Source organism: Choloepus didactylus, chromosome 9 (genome assembly GCF_015220235.1).
Source record: "Choloepus didactylus isolate mChoDid1 chromosome 9, mChoDid1.pri, whole genome shotgun sequence".
NCBI lineage: Eukaryota > Metazoa > Chordata > Mammalia > Pilosa > Megalonychidae > Choloepus > Choloepus didactylus.
Window position 1 is genome coordinate 71,673,857 of NC_051315.1, and position 21,823 is coordinate 71,695,679.

At 39.3% G+C, this 21,823-nt stretch overlaps 1 protein-coding gene across 8 annotated transcripts in view; it reads right to left on the reverse strand.

Moving 5' to 3' along the window:
* The window catches only part of CERKL (ceramide kinase like), a 245,433-nt gene extending 229,215 nt beyond the window's left edge, over positions 1–16,218 (reverse strand). For all 8 annotated transcript variants that reach the window (XM_037850466.1, XM_037850461.1, XM_037850463.1 and 5 more), the window contains exon 1: positions 15,905–16,218. In XM_037850466.1, coding sequence (XP_037706394.1) covers positions 15,905–16,136 — 232 coding nt within the window. In that variant the 5' untranslated portion in view covers positions 16,137–16,218. The remainder of the gene's footprint in view (positions 1–15,904) is intronic.
* Between the last annotated feature and the right edge of the window lie 5,605 nt (positions 16,219–21,823).

The following is a 21,823-nucleotide window of genomic DNA, read 5'->3' on the forward strand; positions in this document are numbered from 1 at the left end:
AAAGAGCATCAGTAGCAGCAGTAATGACCAGTGCTTTCATTAAGGTGAAAAAATAAATAAAATGAGGTTATGTCCAAGGCATAATATTGTTTAAACAGCAAATTGAACAGGATAGACAGTATGTTGAATTTTCAGCTTATGCATTTAACTGAGAGTCTTATAAAGGCAGAACATTAACTCTATAAGGATACTGAAATTTCTGTAGTGACTTCTGACAAGGGTTCTCTGATTTCTCCAGTCTACCAAAGAACAGTGGTGAAGACAGGTGTTATTCTCAAAGGTAATGACAATACTTGGTTAGTTTAGGATCTGACCAAGAATTATTCACTTCAAAAACAATGGTTTCAACCCCCATGTTCCTTACCAATTACATTAAGGAATAACTAACTGCTGAATGACTATTTTAATATAATGCAGCACATAGCTTGGCAAGGCATTATTACCTTCAACCTCAGAAGTCTGGGTTCCTTTGGAACTAGTCCCCAAAGTACACAATGTATACAAATTATGCTCATTAAATGTTATCGACTGAAGGTCTTTGAAAAGTTAAAGCCAAAAAGTATTCCCTAATTCTCCATATTAATTGTTAGGACTCACATTACACTCTAGGAAAATTAAATTGGAAAAGACACTTAGAACTTCAATGTGCATGTTTTCCATGTGGTAAAACAGAATGCAAGATGGGTCTGGCTTGTGCTCCACAAAGTGTATAGTTGTTTGAGCACCAAGAATATTTCAGTAAAATGAGGTTCACCCAAAAGTCATTTCCATGGCAGCATGAACCCTAATAACAGAGGTTTTATTTACTGGTCCACAGTAAAATGTTCAAACAACCTGGAAAATGATAAGAGTTGTCTTTAGTTCAAAAACCAATGTCCCAAGATACATTTTCCCCCACTACAAAAAAAAATCCTAAATTTAAGAAATGGAATCATGATTTTTTATTTAGAGAATGATTTATTTCTACTTTAAAAATAAGAATGTATTATAAATCAAATCCCATGTCATAAATGTATCAAAAAATGTATCTATATTATTTAGTTTACTCTAAGTATTTAAATGAAACACTAAGTGGGCTATGAATGGGACTCTTAAAATGCATTTTATTCACCAGCATTTTAGCTGTAATAAGTTTTATCTGAATTATGTAACACATAACAAAACATACACCATCATCCCTTTACATTTTCAATACATAAAAAAAATTAAAATATAAGGAAACAAATACATGCTAACAGCTGCTCAATTTTATTGATCATACTCTTCCTGCACAGATGGACACTTGAAAGTGCTTTGAATTATGTGTTTGTAACATTTAGTAAACTTAAAAGATTGGTTTGGGGTAAATAATAATTATTTCTATCACTCAAAAACAACAACTATACATACACACGCAAACCAACCAACACCCTGGAAGAAACTGTAAGAAGTACAATGAAATACTTTCTCTGAGTTTAAAATGGTAAAAACAGTTATTTCCTACATCTAAAGATAGACATATTTACCAACATATTTCACTGACTTTTTACATTTCAATACTTCATTATGTATGTGCAAAGATCACAAGTTTACCAACATTTAATGAGTAATATTTTCAGAAAATAGAAAGTGTGAACTTTACATATACTTTCTAGTAGCCTCTACCTAATAAGAACCAGGACACTGAAGGAGAAGAGCCTGAGGCCCAGATGACATGGGTCTTAGCTTTGATAGGGTCCCTCGGGATCTATTTCTCCAGTTTCTGTATTTTTCCAGCTCTCTATTTCCCTTTTGCTTGGACATTTTGCTAATCATTGGCACATCTGAGGTTAAAGCTAGACAGAATAAGTTTCAAATAAGATACTACTCATCTTGCTGATTTGAAAATTTTAGCAGTGTCCCCTTAACCATTCCATTGCCCAGGCTATAAATCTCAGCATCACCCTTGCTTCTTCTTTCCCTAAAATCCACATCCTAAAAATTCTATCTTTGACAACATCTCTTACTTCTAGCCTCTCCTCTCTGTTCCCCTGCCTCATACACTGCCTCGTGGATCTTCTAGTATACTGATCATTACAATGGGGTCCTCAGTGTGAAGCCCACTTTTAATCTAGCCTGTCACCATGGTTGCTTTTCTAAAAGAAAAACTCAAAACAGAAAACAAAAGACTTGACATCCACTGATACCCCACCTTGACCATCTTGTATAAGGGGTTCCCAAGACTACCCTCAAGTTTGATGAGTCACTAGAGGGACTCACATGACTCAAAAGCTGTCATATTCATGGTTAGAGTTTATTATAGCCAAAAGACGAAGCTTAAAATCTGAGTGGGGTTAAATCCAGGAGAAATCTGGTACAAGCTTCCAGGTGTCCCCTCTCAGTGGAACTGCACAGAAAATGCTTAATTTTCTCTGCAATGATATGTGACAACATGTGTGGAGTGTTGCCAACCAGGGAAGCTCACCTGAGCCTTGATGTCCAGGGATTTTATCGGGGTCAGTCACATAAGCCTGTAGTACCTGCGTAACTGACCTTAGCTAATCAGTCTCCAGTCCCCCAGAGGTCAAGCTCATGTAACGTGGTCCAGGGCCTCAAACATACAAAAGAGGCACTCACAGTCAGTCACACTGTTAGCATACACTTTCTGGTCAAACTGATACAGTGTGGCCGAAGGCCTCAGGCATATAAAACACTCTTTATCAGGCAGTCAATTCCAAGGTTCAAAGGTATCTCCCAGGAACTACTCAAGGATCAAACCTGAAGACAGACCTTACTTTGGAAGGTGAAGGGTTTGAGCAACCCTGGGCCTACTGAGTCAACCCTATAGTGCACATGAGCCTTACTCAGTCCTCAGGTTGAAACTTCAAACTTTCTGGCATGATATTCAACAATTTGTACAGACTATTGACTTACCAGTAAGCACTGTCATTTCTCTTTCTCCCCTATAAACAGATGCTCTTCCCACAGGTTCTGTTCTTTTCCAAAGCATTCTCTCCTCTAGGACTTTTTCTTTCCAAAATATAATTTTCTTAAAATATTTGCTAGATAAATTGTTAATTGACAAAGAAATCAAGGTGAAACAAAGCATGTATATATGCTAACATGCATTTAAGAAAGGGAACTGGTGGTAGGGAAAAAATATTTGTACATGTTTGCATTTATTTAAAAAAAAATAGAATAAATCCAAAAGTTGAAAAAACAAAAAGCTGACCTATAATAGGAAGGGAGGACAAGGATAGAAGGGACTGAGATAAAAGCTATACTTCCAAGAATATAGCTGGTTTGGTAATTTGACTGTGAAAACATATGAATATTTTACATAAATATAAAACAAAGCTGATTAAAAAAGAAAAAGGCAGTGCCTTAAAAAAAAAAATCGAAATGAAACAAGCCTAACTATGTATCTGATTTGGGGCATAACCTCACAGATAGGAATGATTCCAAGGGTCTTTAAAACACAGTAATTTGATTGCACATCCCTAATGGTGTATGCCTTAAGAACAACAATAACAAACATTGCAAAACAATCCTGAAAGGCTTTCTCAATGATTATAATTTTGAAGGTAGCACTGGCATTGTTATTCTATGCTAAGTAAGCACTGTAGGATAAAACAAACGAATGATTATGTTGCAATAGTTTAAAATCAGAATTTTAAGGGCAGGAGAAAGAAGATAAAGTAAAAACCCTTTAGTCCTGAACTTGAATTGTCTCTGTAGGAAAAAAAAAAAAAAAAACCTACATATTCCTTGCTCTATTCATTGAAAAGCCTTAGAAAGAAAAACCATATAGGAGAAATGTGGCAATAAGCATGCTAATGATCAAACCATAGTCTCTAAATACCACTTCCCTATAAAAAGAACCTCCTTGATGAGAGGGATGACTTGGATGTTCAAGAGCACTATTCAAGAAAGCAAGGAAGCCAACAGAGACAGCTCAAGTAGTGTCAAAAGGACTCAGAAGTCAACTTGAAAAGGCTCCCTATAGCCCAAAATCCAAAAATTGGGACAATTTGAGAATCAGTAAGAATAATCATTGCTTTCAATTGAAATATATTTAATATGTTTAAATCTACAAATTCATTGTGATGATGATGATAATAAAAAGTAAAATCAGTGATCAGTGCGGCTGCTTGATTCTCCCTTTGGAAAAGAACTTGCCTTTCAGCTGTGAGTTGTGCTGGTAGCTGTTGGTACTCAGGATCCACCTCAGCTTTGGAGCTAAAGTCACATCCTTCCCAGGGAGTCCCAGCCCATGACAGTGCACAGCAGAGGTCTGGCATATCTGCCCAGCACAGGACTCCTAATAAGCATTCTTTCTTCCATAGGTCTCACCACAAGGCAAGCAAAGATTTCGTCATATATGCATCATGGACTGAGGCTCTCCCTGCCTCAGCCTGTTTTATCCCCTATTCAGGTGCCCAGTTGGTATCACAGTCTGAAGACCTTCCGTGCCCTGCTTCCTCCCCTTTTCATCTTTCACAGGCACTACCTCCCAACAAAACTTTCATATTCTTAACTGTGTGGAGGAATTTAGGGAACCAAGATATTATCTTCAACTAGTGAATTAAGGAAGATAATCAAGCATTGACCTGCCTTTCTTAAAGAGCTGGTCCTCAGGATAACTATAGTTTATAGTAATGATCTAGTTTACAGACAAAGAGGAGTAATAAAATTAGAAAATGACTATTTTATAAGCCCTAATAAAATAATGGACCTAGATAATGATCAATGACTAGTATGGATTATAAGCAATCAGATGATATTGTTGTTTTAAAGGTTTTTGATTTAGGTTTGGATCATGTTGCTTCACTAACTTGAATTATCAGACAGATTCCTGAAAACATTAGGTATTAGGGAGAATTCTTTCTTGCTTGGTTGAGGAAAGCAGCACAACCTAAGGAGTACAGTGTGGGCTCTGGAGTCAGACAGCCTAGCTCTTAATTCCATCAACTCCACTTATTAGTATGACCTTGGGCAAGTTATTTAACATCTCTGGGCCTTAAGAATAAAAATCCTATCTACTTCCAAGTCTTCTTGGAAAGATTAAGCAAGATAAGATACTTAACACAGTACCTGGCAGAGTAAACACCAATAAGTGTTTGTTATTTTCAGCCAAACGCTGGGCAGTGTTACGTACAGAAGTGGTATTTCCAGAACATTATTTCTGATGAAAATCTTGGAATGTACCTATGAATTGTCTGATGCCAGCTGGTACATGATATTAGACTTATCTTTAGGCTTACCATAAATCCATGGCACTACACCAGTGATCCAAAGAAAGGTTTATCAACTAATTTTTTTTTAGCATGCATGCCTATGTGCCTGCCTCTGGATTCAGTCATCTGTTATACTCAAGGTCCTCAATTTCTGTCTCTCACGCCAAAAGTTGGCATAAGGATTGATCTCCTTCAACTCCATTCCTCTCCCTCCCTTCCCTTTTACCTCCTCCAAGTAAAAGGCATTACACTATGAAGACTTTGCCTCCAGACGGTGGGAAAATGCAGCCTGACTTTGGAAAACACAAGAGCATATACAGAACCATGGCTACTAATGAGTTCTTTCCCTTTCTCACCCAGACACAGGAGACCAGAACTCACTTGCTCAGCATTTACTATCTCCACCACTGATGCAGTACTTCTAAAACTTGAGCAAGAAGACAGAGTCATATAGAAGGTCTTGGAGACGCCTGTGTTTAAGATGCTTATAGACAGTTAATATATGAAACATAACTCATTGAGCTTGCCAAGTTATAGGCTAAGAGGGATAACAAGCATCCTGGTACTGAGTCCCACAAATGCCATGAGTTATATCTACTGCATCCCTCGCTCATTAAATAAGGATGTTCCACTTTCCCAAGTCACAGAGGGTACAAAAAAGCCCAGGCTAACCAAGAGTATCTTTCTGTGCACTCAACTGATCTGTTGTTTCCTACACCCATTCCCTTGGCTTGATTCTTTAGTTTCACCATGTTTAGACTTCTGAAATCCACTTTGGGTCCTTGTGCTTTGGACAACCCCACCTGGATAGACTTCTCTAGTTTACTGACCTTGGTCCAACCCACCTGACTCAATTTACATGTCCTATGGCTTCAATAAAAGAAAGCACCGTTTCCCCTCCTAGATTTCTGTACCAGTTTCAGCTCCAAAGGCCCCCACAGGGGTAGATCAGTTTTAAAAAGTATTTGCATTCAGATGGTGCTACATGGTTGTGGCATATTTAGGGACATAGAGTATGAAGACCTCTATAGGGTAAAAGGGTACACAGGTGAGAACAGCTCTCATTTCAGATATACTAGTCCCTTAGTAAAGAACAGTCTAAGTGTTCCAAATGTCAGTTCAAACAATAAATTACAATGACTATGAGGAACAATACAATAACTGTTACAGACAAGGCTTCAACTTTATCCCAATTAATTCTCAATAAAAAAATAAAAGCATTTTTATCCACGCACACTATGTTAAAGGGCTTTATCACTTCGGCATCTCTGGGCTCAGTTGCTTTATCTTTACACTGGTACCTCAAATTATATAGCCATATCAGTTCTAAATTGGGGCTAAGTTTTTGAAAACTGCAATTTCCAATAGAAATAAAGATTGAAAACAATGCCTGGGAAAAAAAGGGAATCAACACCTCGGACTGTCCATGCAATAGCACTCATTATCTGATGTGTCACCATTTAGCTTCATGTGGCTAATTATATTTAAATTAACTAAATTTAAATAAAATTAAAAACTCAGTTCCTTGGTTACACTAGCCACATTTCAAGGCCCAATAGCCACATGTGGCTGCTGGAGAATGTATTAGACATCTCAGATATAGACCATTCCCATCATTGCAGAAAGTTTAACTGGGCAGAACTGCTTTAGAGGATTCACTTTACATTTGTTTTTCTGTGTAAGCAAGTTTAATAAAAAGTTAAAACCATTGGGTATATATAATAGGTTAATAGACATGTCAAAGCACCTAAAAACTTCACAGATAGTACATGTGATTAATTGGTAAGCTTGATCTTCACACCCATCTTTTCAAAATTTCTTAAAATTTAAAAGATTAGGAGAATACTAATTTTTTTAAAAGAGGCACTTTCTTAATATGCAGCCTGAAGAATCAAAGCATCACATTTTATTGAGTAATTAGTCCTTCAGTAATTCACATGAGTAATAGGTCATTTGGGGGGTTAACCCCAGCTTCCATTATTTCTGACCACACGGTCGACCGACAGATGTCTTACTTTGGAAGTACACAACAGAAGACGGGTATCTGTTTCACATACATCTGTTCCCAAACAGCTTAGGCAGATTAATACTTAGAATGTACCTTGCTCTGCTAAGTCCCACATAATCACTGACTTATTTTTAAATGTTTTTTTCCTCTCGTCTTCACATTTTTCCACATTAGCTTTCATGTTGCTACACTTCTAGCAAATAAATGTTTATACACACTAAAATCAGTTTAACTCTTCTTAACAGTAAGAAACACTTTCAAGACCTATTTTTAAATCAGCTTTCTTTGATTCTGTTTATGGCTATAATTCAGTTGAACTCAGAGTCTTGGTGGGAATACTCTTTTGAAAAAATATAACATGAAATTTTGTAACTGAGGTAGAAAAGTTGAAAGTTACAAATATGAATTAAGATTTGAAACCCTAATTTTATTTTTTTAAATATTTAAAACATAATATTCTAATGCTAATCAAGCATATTATAAACTCTTTGCTGAGAAATTTGATTAGAGGATACAGGAAATGAAATAAAACAGAAAGGATGAGTCAGTCATTTGTTGATCATGAAAAATCTGTTTTAAGACTAGCCCTTCCTCCCAGAAAATGGCTTCCTCCTCTGCAAAACCAGAACCTATGCAGAAGAGACTGCCCACCTCTTATTACTGTGCCCAGAAGCTGGGTAAGGGGAGCAAGGAACCCTGACCCATATTTCCCTTGTGTTTTTTCCAGTTAAACATTCATTAGGGCCAGGAAGCTCCTGCTGTAAAATATAGTACACCTCCACACACACATCAGCCAGTCCCACAATCATTCAAACCTTTCCCAGATTTAATTTGACAAAATGGCATAATACCTAAAACGTATAGAAATAGGTATTTTCTTTCAAATGAAACTTCACAGATGGTCAGAGCTGATGGGACTTAGAGATAATATAACCCCCTCATTTTGCAGGTGAATAATCTGAAGCTCAGAGGGGTTAAATGATTTGTCCAAAGCCAGTTACACACCTACTTAGCTGCAGAGACAAGCTCCCAGGGGTGCCTTGGTGCCCACCTCTGAAACATTTCCTGCACCACAGATGGGAGCAGATTACAGAAAACACTTTGTGCTGGAGTAAGGAGGCTATAAAGAACCCTGTAATGCTTTTCATACGTCAGGCTGTTAGCCATCAGTAAATTATAAAGTTAACTTAGTGAATCATAATCAGCACTTGCTTATAATGAAAACAGAACATAGAGTGACTATCACATGACTGGTAAATACTGTTTGTGAAACTTTTGTTCTGGAAAATCACATATTAGCACAGATGTGTGCAATATGTGTCCATCTCTACAGGGTCTATCATTTCAGAAGACTAGTGAACAGTCGACTGGGCCTGTGTTCCCACCATGAGATTCCAGAGATAAACCTGTGGGCCTTTGGCATTCTTGTCACGGAGATCCTTAAATGGCTTTTTCCTCAAATGTACCAAAAATATGAGCTCACCATAGTCTAATCCTATCTAACTCTCCTCATCAGTAGCTTCTCCCATTTGGGAAACAGATAAAAACATTATGCCTCATCACACAGGACAGTAAACAGATCCTGCTTGGGGATATACAAAAATAATCGTCTGCTTTCATCTAACACTTCAAATAGAAGTTTACCACTTGGTAAGCACACTTTCCTAGAAGTTTTTCCCTGGGTGAGACTTAAAATTATGCCAATAGACAATCAGTGAGACTTCCGAAAATATGAAACCCTGAAAATATCTGATCTGGTAACAGCACGAGCTATGGACTCAATTATGAAATATGCAGATTAGGCTGTGGTATCTGCCCCTTTAAGAGCTTTCTTCTCTGCTTTTGGTATCTTACACTCAGACCCTGGCACCCAGCGGTCTCTGGCTGCCCATGCCATAGCACTGTACCTGACCTGCCTTACCTTGGCAAAGTCCCAGGTCACACAATTGTCTGACCTGATTTGGCCTCAAAAAAAAAAAAAAAAAAAAAAAAAAAATTCACCTGATTCCTCTCCCATTGTTTCAGTATTTTGTTCCCTCTTAGGTAACAAATAGCTAACTAATCATTGCCTTATATTACCATGAATTAATTCATGTCAATAAATTTGACTCAATGAGTAAAGTCAACAATGGCATGATTCAAGATTCTAATAGAAAGATCCTCAGGCACCATTACAACCAATAAAGATATTTTCTTAATAGATGATGCTTTATGTTATAAACAGTACATATTGCAGTGGTGGCATCCTGATCAATTTATGCCCTGTTCAGTGTTTTCTACCCTGTAGCTAAGCAATATAGAACCTTCCTGCCAAGACCCAGGAGCTTATAATTTAATGGAAGAAAAAGTTTTATTTAATTTACTCAGTCTATGAGATCCAATATGGCTAAAGAGAAAAAGAAGAACTGTAATGAATCTTCAGTATTTTTAATGAATGTAAACAAGTAAGCCCTCAAAAAAGGAAGAACTACTGGAGATGTGCCTGGCCCTGGCATTGTGGGATTGAGAAAGCCTTTTTGGACCAAAAGGGGGAAAAAAAATGAAACAAAATAAAGTTTCAGTGGCTGAGAGATCTCAAATAGAGTCGAGAGGTCATTCTGGAGGTTATTCTTGCAAACTATATAGGTATCCCTTTTTAGTTTTTAGTGTATTAGATTAGAAGGAAATAGCTGATACTATAGAACTGTAATCCAGTAGACTTGATTCTTGAAGATGATTGTATAACTATATAGCTTTTTTAGTGTGGCTGTGCAATTGTGAAAACCTTGCAACTGACACTCCCTTAATTTAGTGTATGAACAGATGAGTAAGAAAATAAAGACAAAAAAATAAATAGAAGGTGTTCTAGTTTGCTAATGCTGCCAGAATGCAAAACACAAGAGATGGATCGGCTTTTATAAAAGGGGTTTATTTGGTTACACAGTTACAGTCTTAAGGCCATAAAGTGTCCAAGGTAACACATCAACAATCGGGTACCTTCACTGGAGGATGGCCAATGGTGTCCGGAAAACCTCTGTTAGCTGGGAAGGCACGTGGCTGGCATCTGCTCCAAGTTCTGGTTTCCAAATGGCTTTCTCCCAGGACGTTCCTTTCTAGGCTGCAGTTCTCAAAAACGTCACTCTTTTTTGCACCTGAGGTATTTGTCCTCTCTCAGCTTCTCCAGAGCAAGAGTGCTTTCAATGGCCATCTTCAAACTGTCATCTGCAGCTCCTGTGCTTTCTTCAAAGTGTCCCTCTTGTCTGTAGCTCCTCTTCAAAACATCACTCACAGCTGCACCAAGTTCCCTCTGCCCCTCAGCTTATCTATATGGCTCCACTGATCAAGGCCCACCCTAAATGGGTAGGGCCATGCCACCATGGAAATATCCAATCAGAGTCATCACCCACAGCTGGGTGGGGCACAGCTCCAAAGAAACACTCAAAGAAATCTAATCAAAACTGATAATGTCTGCCCACACAAGATTACATCAAAGATAATGGCATTTGGGGGACACAATACATTCAAACTGGCACAGAGGGTATAAGGGTATGGGATGTTTTGGGTGTTCTTTTCATTGTTATTTTCATTCTTATTCTTACTTTCTTTTGGAATGAAAATGTACAAAAATTGTGGTGATGAATGCACAAGTATTAGATGATGCCGCAAACCACTGATTGTACCCTTTGGATGATTATCTGGTATATGAATATATCTCAATAAAATTGCATTAAAAATGAATTTTAAAAAAACTCAGGACAAAAAAAAAAAAAAAAAAAAAAAAGCACAAAGGAAGCAAGTTCCCAGTAGATGGAATACCAAGGAAAAGATACAGTATATAGAAAACTACTTTTGTAGTTCTTCCTATATAAAGTAGTAAAATACAAGAAGAGTACTGGGAAATGAAGATGAAGAGATAGGCAGGTGCCAAGCATGGAAGAAACTCTATGTCATGTTAAGAAGCTTCTTTCATCCCATCACCTACTTCATTAGATTTCCAACAGGGAAGTAATATTTCCACTATGCAAAAGGAGAAGCCAAGCAGATAAACTCAGGTCTTTCACTTACTAATCTATTCAGTTCACCTCCACTTTTATCTGTAATATTGAAGAACCCCTTAAGAGTGTTTGAAAAAAAGAGTTCCAATGCTTAAAAAGGGGGGGTTAGTACTGTACTTGCAGGTCATGAAAAAATTGTATTAAGCAGTAATCAAATTATAATGCATTGGGAGAAACTAAAGTTCTTGAAACCAGTAAAACTGTAACAAATTCATTCACTCAACAAATACCGATTGCTTATGTGCCAGACACTCTTCGAGGTGGTAGCAGTGCACAAAACACATCTTCCCAATTTTCCAACTGGATCCAGTCTCCATCCCTCTCCACCCGCTCCTTAGAGACCCCACTACATAGACTATATCAAGTGGTCCCCTGGCCCTCTGGCTTCCAGTTGGCTTGAAATATGGTAAAGGCCAGAAAAGAGGGAACTTGAGCATTTATTCCCTGCCTCCCTCCCTGCAGGATTGGCTCAAGAAATAAGCCAATCCAAGGCAAAGACCACAGCTCTTCAGATGACCGTCTCCGTAAAATCTCACTCTAGGTCCAGGCCACTGCTCCCTCTTCTTGTCCTCTTTAGCCTGAGAATGGTATCCCCACCCATCTATTACTAATCCCAGGAGTCCCTCACTATCCCTACATCCTACCCACCTCTTTATAATTACTGCCTTTTTAAAACTCTCCTCAAGTTATCTTACATGAATTCACCACCGATTTCCTATTAGGATCCTCAATAATACAACAGACAAAAATTCTTGGCCTCTTGAAGTTTATATTCCAGTGGAATAGGGTAGGGGGAGGACAGACAGTAAAAATAATATAGAATATTAGAAGATACATGCCTTGAGGAATTACAGTAGTAAAGGGAGGTAAAGAATGTGCAGGAGAAAATAATTTTAAATAGGTGATCAGGGAAAACCTTCTAAGAAGGTAACATTTGAGCAAGGTTCAAAGGAAGTGAAGGAGTAGTAAGAGTTAAACATCTGAATGGAAGCAGTGATTGGCTGGACAGAAAAGGTAGACTTGAGAAATACTTAGCAAATAGAATGGGCAGGATTGGACTAGAAGTAGTGAATGAGGGAGACAGAGGGATTACCTCCAGAATCCTGGCTTAGACAACATCTGAGCCAGCCCCTCTAAACATTTTCTACATATTAAACCAGAATAACATTCACTGTTTGCATATGTACTCCTATGATCCATCCAATGTGAACTATAAGGAATTCCAACCCTCATCCTAACAACTGTACCATAACTTACACACCCCTTAAAAAAAAAAAAATAATAAGTATTCTGACAGCTGACTGAATACTTAGTGAGTGCCAGCAGAGTTATAAGGAATACAAGACCACCAGGAGCTATACTAAGAAGAAGGAAAAGTACCATTGTAGACACATTAACTTTGTGTGACTCCCAAGTTGAAGGCCCAGGAAGCATTTGAGATCAGGACTGAAGATGGAGACTTGGATGTTAAGCCAAGGGCAGATGAGTGCAGCAATGGATGATACTGCCCAGAGAGCACGTGACCAGACAGTTCAGACCGGACTCACTGGAAACACGAAAACTGCCAGACCGACAAACCAAAGGCCCCATAGGAGATGATGATAAACCAAAGTGCTGGTGGTGTCACCGAAACCAAGGGAGCAGAGTCAAAGCCAAATAAGGAGAAATCCAAGAAGGTGAGGGCTGAAATTTTTCCATTTGTTTGGACAATTAGAAAGCCTCTCCTGACCTTTTCCAGAGAAATTTCAGTGGAGAGTAAGGACAAAGCCAGGTCGCAGGTAGACAGTTGAGAGATAATTAAGAGAAGAATAAATGCAGGCAGTGAGAGTAGACTAATTTTTCTAGGAGCTTGTCAGAGAACAAAAGGAAAGAGGTAAGGCAGCAGCTAAAGAGAGAATTTTCAGGACCAAGGCAGGGGAAGTTTAGGATGGGAAAATCTTGAACATACCAGTGTGCTTAAATGAAAGAGCTGGTAGAGAGCGACTGACCGAAAACCTAAGAAAGAGGGTATAACAGGTGAGGCAAATTCCGAGGTGAGGCTGAAGAGAGGGGGTAGGTCAGCTGTTATGAGAGATGACAAACATCCGTGAAGTGGCCATGGGCAGCAACAAATGGAGTGGAATGAAAGTCAAAGTTACTAAAATGAAAGAGAGCTAGAAGGTCTACAGCTTCCATAGTGACTGTGTTATCACCCATTCACTTTGGTAGGACTTGGGATAAAGAGGGATACTGTGAGCTAGGTGACAACATTTTAAATAAATATAGGAGAAAAGCTGGAAAAATCATCATGCTTTCTACTAAACAAAATCGAATTCCTTACCTTCATTTCAAGCGTCTCCCCATCTGGCCTCTATTTGTCCATTTAATATTCTTCTGCTACAGAATTTCATACAGAAATGAAAATCTCCTTGAAGGCAGAGATCAGATCATTTTGCATTTTCATAGCTTCTATCAAGGTTTCTTAGTATTAAGCCAGTATCACTATATTTAAATTAATTTGTTAAAGGAATAACTTCTAATCAGGTTAATATCTTGATCAACTAGGTTTAATGTACTAAACTGTAAAGTTATTTCTTCTGTCAAAAGAAAAAAATGCTGATGCTTTTATGCCTCATGTGTTGACTTATAGGCTTTCCTCACTTCTTTGAGAGAGGGTATAACACAACCTTTATTCCAAGACACACTTGAACCTAATAAAGAGAACTACAGTAATTTACCTTGCCATCAATACCATCAATTAGTTGCAGTATTGTCAGTAACAACCTTCACAATAAATTAGTTTTTGCTCATTACTCAACATGGGAAATTAAGGAAAAGATCACAGGGAATTTTAGATTTGAAAAGACATCTCGCATTATGATCCAGCAGTGCTCAGTAGCTCCCACACTGCAACATTATCCTGGACAGTCACACACCAACTAGTGGCAGACACGTGCTCCCCAACACAGCCTCTGAAGCATGGTAAACTTCCTCCATTTTCTGACCCAATTTCAATTGTCTTTCACCATTGACATCCAATTCCACATCAAGGAGTATCTCTCACATTTAAACATCCCACCTCTAAATACCTCCATTTTCCTTTCTTTTCCTACTCTCATCACTTTACCTAAGTAAAACATCTCGTTTTCTTCTTTATATAGAAGTGCTTATTAATATCAAAGGCTCTGGTGCCTAAAGTCCTCAGAATGTCAAATGCTAATTTCAAAGAAAGAATGGCACACAAGTATCATGGAAAAGAAAATCAAAGCATTTTAGGGCAAAATTAAACAAACAATGAGCACTTGTAACCTTCAGAATTATGAAAGTGTCAAGATGTCTTTTTTTAAATTTCTCCACCAGTAGTGCTAATCAAACCTAATTTTCCTCAACCACCACTCAATATAAAACAGCATTTCTTTTCTTCATGTCATTTGCTTTCTTGTGTAACAGCATTGCAACATTGATTAGTGGAACCTCTCACTGCACAAGGTCTCATTGTAATTCTATAGTATTTCAGCCTCATCGTAGGTTAAATTGGCTATTGTGGGAAAATCTGGACTCTAAATATAAACTTCTAAATTCCAAACTCCTAAGTGACTTCAAAGGCAATAGAAATAATTTTATTTCCATATCCCAATCTTTTGATTTCAAAAGTTCAACAAAATATTCCACCCTGGTTTTCAGAACGCCTGAAGACAGTCTTAACGTCAAAGGTACTTTTAGTTGTGAGTGCATGGCATGTGCAATACAAGCAGAATACACACTACTAACCAGGGACTAGTTCCATAACTAGTCCCTTACTAATTGGATTCATTTCATTAGACTGTTGTAGAAGAAACAGTGACTTTTTAAAAATATTTTTAACATTAATAGCTCATGATAGCAGCACATAATAGTCTTGTTTTCCAACCGGGGGAGGCAATATTTTTATTTTGTTATTTACTTTCATAAATTTGTATTTAGTGAGAAGAGGCTGTATACCACATTTCTACATTTTGCCCTAAGTCATCTGTAGACCAAGACTTGGAAATATTTCTACTGTAAACAGCATTTTAACACTTTCTAAATAAAATTTTAAGTCAATAAAAGGTAAATGCTATCCAATTTAATGTCAACATTAAAAATCAAATTTAGAGACTGAACCTGAAGAAGCATTGATTCTAGTCAGTTGCAAGTGATGTGAGTAGGAGAAGCCCCGAGAGACCTACCCCGCAGCCCTGGAGTTAAACTTTCAGAAGTCAACAGAGTAAGAGCTGGGTTCACTTAGAACCCATGTGTAGATGTAGCCTGTGTTAAGTGGCTTATACTTTCAGTGTAACGTCAAAATCGGTGGATTAAAACTTCTTCAATTTGGAGGGGAGGGGTAGGTGATTTTTCCGCGTTTGGTAAACACCGTGCCTCTGGGAATCAATTCTTTCTTTTGAGACGCAGAGCAGAAGCAGTGTGTGACGTTCGTCCCGGGAAGGAATCCGGAGGCGCGCAACCGGGCGGTGGTGGGAGGACCCAGGGGCTTGCTCTGTTTTCCTAGTTGGGAGGAGGCGGTGGCTTGGAGACGGGGTAGCCCAGCGGCGCAGAGGAGGAGCCGGGCAGGGAAGCTAGGGCTGAGAGCATGTGTGGGGGTGGGGGGTCGGGGTGTCTCTCTGGGGAGAGGGAAGGGAGAAACAAGGAGCCGGCACCCCAGCACTCACCCGCAGGGCGCTCGGGCAGGATGGGCCGCCACCTCAGAGCCCGCTCGCTCAGCACCACGTCACAGCTGTCCCACCCGATCTCGAAGATGCCCCGGAGCAGAATCTGCTCCGCCGCTGCCTCCGGCTGCTGCGGGGCCAGTAACAGCGCACGGGGCGCCGCCGCCGGGGGCGCCTCTTCCTCCCGGCCGCCCTCTAGGGCGCTCACGCGGCCCCCGCGCCTCCGCCGGAGCATGGCAGTGCCGCAGGCTGGGCCCGAGCCCGGGGTCCCGTGAAGGAGGAAGTGGAGGTGGAGGAGGAAGCCGCGGAGCCACCTCTCCAGCTGCGTCCGACGCTGCCACAGCAACGGCGCTCAGGGCTGAAACCCAGCAGCGAGGCGGGGCGGGCGGGCAGGCGGGGCCGGCCCCGGCCTAGTCCAGCATCTTGGCCCATCAACCTCTTGTCTCTGCTTCTCACTACAAAAAGACCATGCCCTGGAGGAGGAGGCAGAAGTGATTCCTTCGGCCTAGTCTCTGCACATCTGGGATTTTACGCTTTGCATTGCTGGTGTTTATATAAACCAGCACTTCTCAAACTTTAATTTGCATAGGCATAACCTGGGGATCTTGTTAAAAGCAGACTCTTATTTAATAGGTCTGGCCTGGGTCATTTCGGAGAAGCTCACAGGTGATGGCCGAAGCTGCATCTTGAGCTACAAGAATACAAGCCTCTGTTTTCCTACCTCCTTTGCAGCATGCGCTGTTTGAGAGCAGAGTTGTGCTTTACAACTATGTTTGCATGCCCGCAGGAGTTGACCTTTATGTAGCTCTCTGGTAGGGTGGAAGCCGGAGGTAAGACCCTGGTTTGCATAGATCTGATAAATTTAGTATTAGAGGAAGTTGCCTCCTTATTGTAAGTATTTGGGTCCTACCTTCCACCAAGATATCTTCACTGCAGTCCTGTCTTTGCCTGGATCTGGCACTATTTTGAAAAGAGATTATAAGTAACAGGTCTTGTTCTCCAGAAGGCTACTGCTATAATGTAATATTACTTGGAAATCTAGAGAGCCTTAGGCGGTTCCCTTGCCATCTTCTCCAACTAGCTGGGATTCCTGAAATTATGTATTTATTGATTTGGAAAGCACAAAAAGTCTCTAGACCAGTGGTTCTCAATCATGGCTGCACATCAGAGTTATCTGGGGAGCTGTCCAGATGCACAGGCCGTACTCAGACAATTAAATCAGTCTGGGGGGTGGGACCCAGACATCAGGAGTTTTTAATGCTCCCCAGGTGATTTCAATATTCAGCCTGAGTGTCCCTGCCCTGAGCAGTGTAAAACACAGAAGTTGATAATTTGTGTGGGAAGGAGGTAGTCAGGGAGCGAGTCCCCTGAAAGAGGAGCAGGGTGGGAGATAAAATGGAAGAGCTAACAGTGGCAGGAGTTTCTCAAGGTGCTCTATTCAGAATTGGATTTCCAAAACCAGGGAGTGAGACCACGTCCATGTTTCTAGGCCTAGCCAAATCCCTTTCAAGCATAAAGCACCTGTGTGCCTGTTAATTAAGATGCTTACTTTTTAATGCTCTGAAAACAAATACTCAAGATTCCAGGCAAAGAGGGGGAAGAACCTTAGTTTGATCTGATTGCAGTGAGATGTTTCTTGGAGCAGAAGGACAACTGCTGCTAAACCCCATGCCGGCTTCAGGTGGCTGGGCTCAGCAGTCATTAGTGGAGGAGAGCTGGTGCCCTGGCAGAATGAGTTGAAGTTCTGGAGTCAGCATCTTGTATTCACAACTGTCAGACAATCAACACAATTAGAGCTCACTGGCATTTTAAAAAGCTTGCTGAGAACCAGGGCAAATAGGCCAAGGCAATAGCTACTTCTTAGGACCTTTACAAGGAGACCAGTTGCCATTTTTCAAGCTTCAGTCAGGCCTGGCAATCAAAAATATCTGTTTGCTTTGTCTTTGAAGGCTTGGCCATTGCTGGAGAATGGAAGAAATAAGTACTGTCTTCTTCCAAGGCTTTAGAGGTTGCAGTACCTCAGGGCTTTGCTGTCAGGGTCGATACACACATATACAGGAATCCCATGGCCTATCCAGGACTCCTAAATTTCTGTCTCCACTCCCAACCATTTCCCCAAACGTCTGACTTGTATGTCCAACTGCTGACTCGGACTGTCCACTGACATCTTTACTTGGCTGCCCAATCAGTATCTCAAACATACAGAACAAATTTGTGATTTTGCATCACAAACCTGTTCACCCTATAATGTTCCAAATCTCACTCAACAAATAGTCTCATCAAAATCCTTGATGTCATCCTTCTCTCCTCACATTGTCTCATACCTCACACCCAACCCACCAGCAAATACTGTCCATTCTATCTACAAAAAAAGCACTCTGAGTCTAATCTTGACTCCCTTTCAGCCTGCTCTCATCCCAGACTGTACCTCTCAGCAGGACTAATTCAATAGCCTCCCAACCAATCTTGCTTCTCTCTTTCCCTAAACTGTCTCCTTCAGGCCATAGTTCATTCTCCACCTAGCAGTCATATTGCTCCTTTTAAAAGTAACAAGACCGTGTCACTCCCTGCTGAAAACTTTCCAGTGACTCCCCTTTTCTCGGAATAAAGGCAAAATCCTTAGCAAAATCTACAACAACCCTACTAGAGCTAATAAATAAATTCAGCAAAGTGATGGGTATAAGAACACCATGCAAAAACAGTAATGAACCATCTGAAAAGGAAATCAAGAAAAATATTCCATTTACAATAGCAACTAAAAGAATCAAACATCTAGGAGTAAATTTAATCTAGGAATCAAATGTCTAAGAATAACATTCAGAGAAAATTACAAAACATTACTAAAAGGAATTTTAAAAAACTTACATAAATGAAAGTTCACTCTGTGTTCATGGACGGGAGGAGCAAATATTGTTATGATATCAGTTTTACCCAAAGTGATTTCAGATTCAGTGCTATCCCAATCAAAATTCCACAGCCTTCTCAGCAGAAATGGAAAGCCAAACATCAAATTCATATGGAAGGTTAAGAGGACCCGAATAACCAACCATCCTGAAAAAAGAACAAAATTGGAGAACTCAGACTTGCTGATTTTAAAAATTATTACAAAGCTACAATAATCAAAAGAGCATGGTTCTTTTGGACAAGGGCAGACATGTAGACCAATGGGGTAGAATTGGGAGTTCAGAAATAAACCCTGACATCTAAGGCAAACTGATTTTTAAGAAAGTTGTCAAGTCCAGTAAATGGGAGAACAATAGTCTCTTCAACAAATGGTGATGGGGAAACTGGATATCCATATGCAAAAGAAGGAAAGTAGACCTCTATCTCACACTATGTACAGAAACGGATCAAATATCTAAATATAAGAAGTAAAACTACAAAACTTCTGGAAGAAAACATAGGGAAGCATCTTCAGGACCTTGTCTCAGGCAATGGTTTTTTTAGACTTGACACCAAAAGCACAAGCAACAGAAGAAAAATAGATAAATGGGACTTCATCAAAATTAAGAACTTTTGTGTGCCAAAGGACATTATCAAGAAATTGAAAAGACAACGTACAGAATGGGAGAAAATATTTGGAAACCATGTATCTGATAAGTGTCTAGTATCTAGAATATATAAAGAACTCCTACAACAACAAAAAGACAAACAACCCAATTAAAAAATGGACAAAGTACTTGAATAGAAATTTCTCCATAGAAAATATGCAAATGACCAATAAGCACATGAAAAGATGCTCAACTTCTTTAGCCATTAGGGGAATGCAAATCAAAACCAAAATGAGATACCATTTCATACCCATGAGAATGACTACTATTAAAAAATGGAAAATAACAGGTGTAGGAGAGGATATGGAGAAATAGGAACACATACATTTTTGTTGGGAATGTGAAATTGTGCAGCCACTGTCCTTTAATGCACTGACAGTTTGGCAGTTCCTGGGAACATTAAGTATAGAATTATCAGATGACCTGGCAATCTCACTTCCCTTATAAAGACACTTGTGATTACACTAGGCCTACTGGGATAGTCCTTAATGTAATTTACATCTGCAAATTCCCTTTCACCATGTAAAGTAATATATTCCAGATTCTGGGGATTAGGACATGGACAACTTTAGGGAACACTAATCTGTCTACCACACCCTGCATTTTTTTAAAAAAACAACACTTCTTAATTCTTACTATATATTTACTTATTTTTACTAATTGTTTTTAAAGCCTTCCAAAATTTACACTCTCAACACACCAAGTAACAAGTCCCCCTTCCCCTACCCTGATAATCTCTAACCTACTTTCTGTCTCTGAATTTGCTATTTGTAGATATTTCATATAAGTGAAATCACACAGTATTTGTCCTTTTCACTTAGCATAATGTTTTCAGGGTTCATCCATGTTGCAGCATGTATCAGAATTTCATTTCTTCTTACAGCTGAATAATTTTCCATTTTGTACATTATCACATTTTGTTTATCTGTTCATCTATTGATGAACACTTGGGTTGTTTCCACCTTCTATCTATTGTGAATAATGGTGCTATGAACATTGACGTACAACTATCTGTTGGAGTACCTGCTTCCAATTTCTTTAGGTATATACATAGGAGTAGAATTGCCAGGTCATATGTTAATTCTGCATTTAACATTTTGAGGAACTGCCATACTGCTTTCCACAGTAGCTGTACCATTTTACCTTCCCACCAACAATGCAAGAAGGTTACAATTTCTCTGCAACCTCTTGAACAGTTGTTCTTTTCTGTTTTGTTTTGTTTTGTTTTTTCCTAAATAAAAGCCATCCTAATGAGTGTGAAGTGGTATCTCATTCTGGTTTTGTTTTGCATTTCCCTAATGGTTATTGATTTTGAGATCTTTTCATGTGTTTATTGGCCATTTGTATATACTCTGGAAAAATATTCAAGTTACTTTATGGAATTACAGACTTCTTACTGCTAGTGGATTAAAATCCAAATTCATACCATGTGATCTGATCCCTTTCCACCTTCCTGACCCCCATTTCCTATAATTTTCTTCCTCTCTTACTACACTGTTCCAACCACATTGGCCTTCTTTCTGTTCCTCAGACAAATCAAGTCCATTCCTGCCTCAGCTCCTCTGCTGTTTTTGTTTACATCACCTGAAACACTTTTCACCCAGGTCTCTGCGTGACTTTTCATGGCTTCCGGATCAGCTTCATGTCTCCTTCTCAGAGGGTCTTCCCTTACCAGCCAATCAAAAGGTGACCCATACTCAATGGTGTTTTCTTCACTGCAGTTACTATCATCTGAATGTAAGTAGCTGATTTGTTTACTTATTTCTTGTCTGTCTCCCCTCTCCTATCAGATTGGTGTCTCCGTGAAAGTAGTAACCTACTCTGCTTATGTATGATTCTATCTCTCGTACCTAAAACTGTGCTTTTCACCTAGTAAATGCTCCATTAGTGTGTTGAATGTATGAATAAATAAATAAACTTTAAAAAATTGAGTTCCTGCATTAATATATGATATTATGGAACATATTATGTAGTCTTGTAGGTGAAAAAAAAAGGAAAGATTCATGCCAGCAGGGCATATTTAGTTTCTCCAGGTCAGCGTTTACTTTGGGCGAAGTGAATATTAGTTGTGTCCTTCTCTCAGTCATTTCCGATGTTAAATGGGCATGTTGTCAAGTTGTCAAGGGGACTGCTTCCCTCTAATGCTGAGTGGAGATTTTGCCAGAATGTTCCTGCTACTCTGGCCCCTGCTGCCTAAAATGTAGAGGACTATATGTCCCTACAACAATTACAATAAAAATAGAAAAATTCTAGAATCCCACCAAGTCAGAATATCAAATTTTCTGCATGTGCCAGTTTCTCCCTCTCAGATTGAAACTCTGTTTAAAATAAATTGCTCAGTTGTGTTCTGGGTCACATCTCACCCAACATG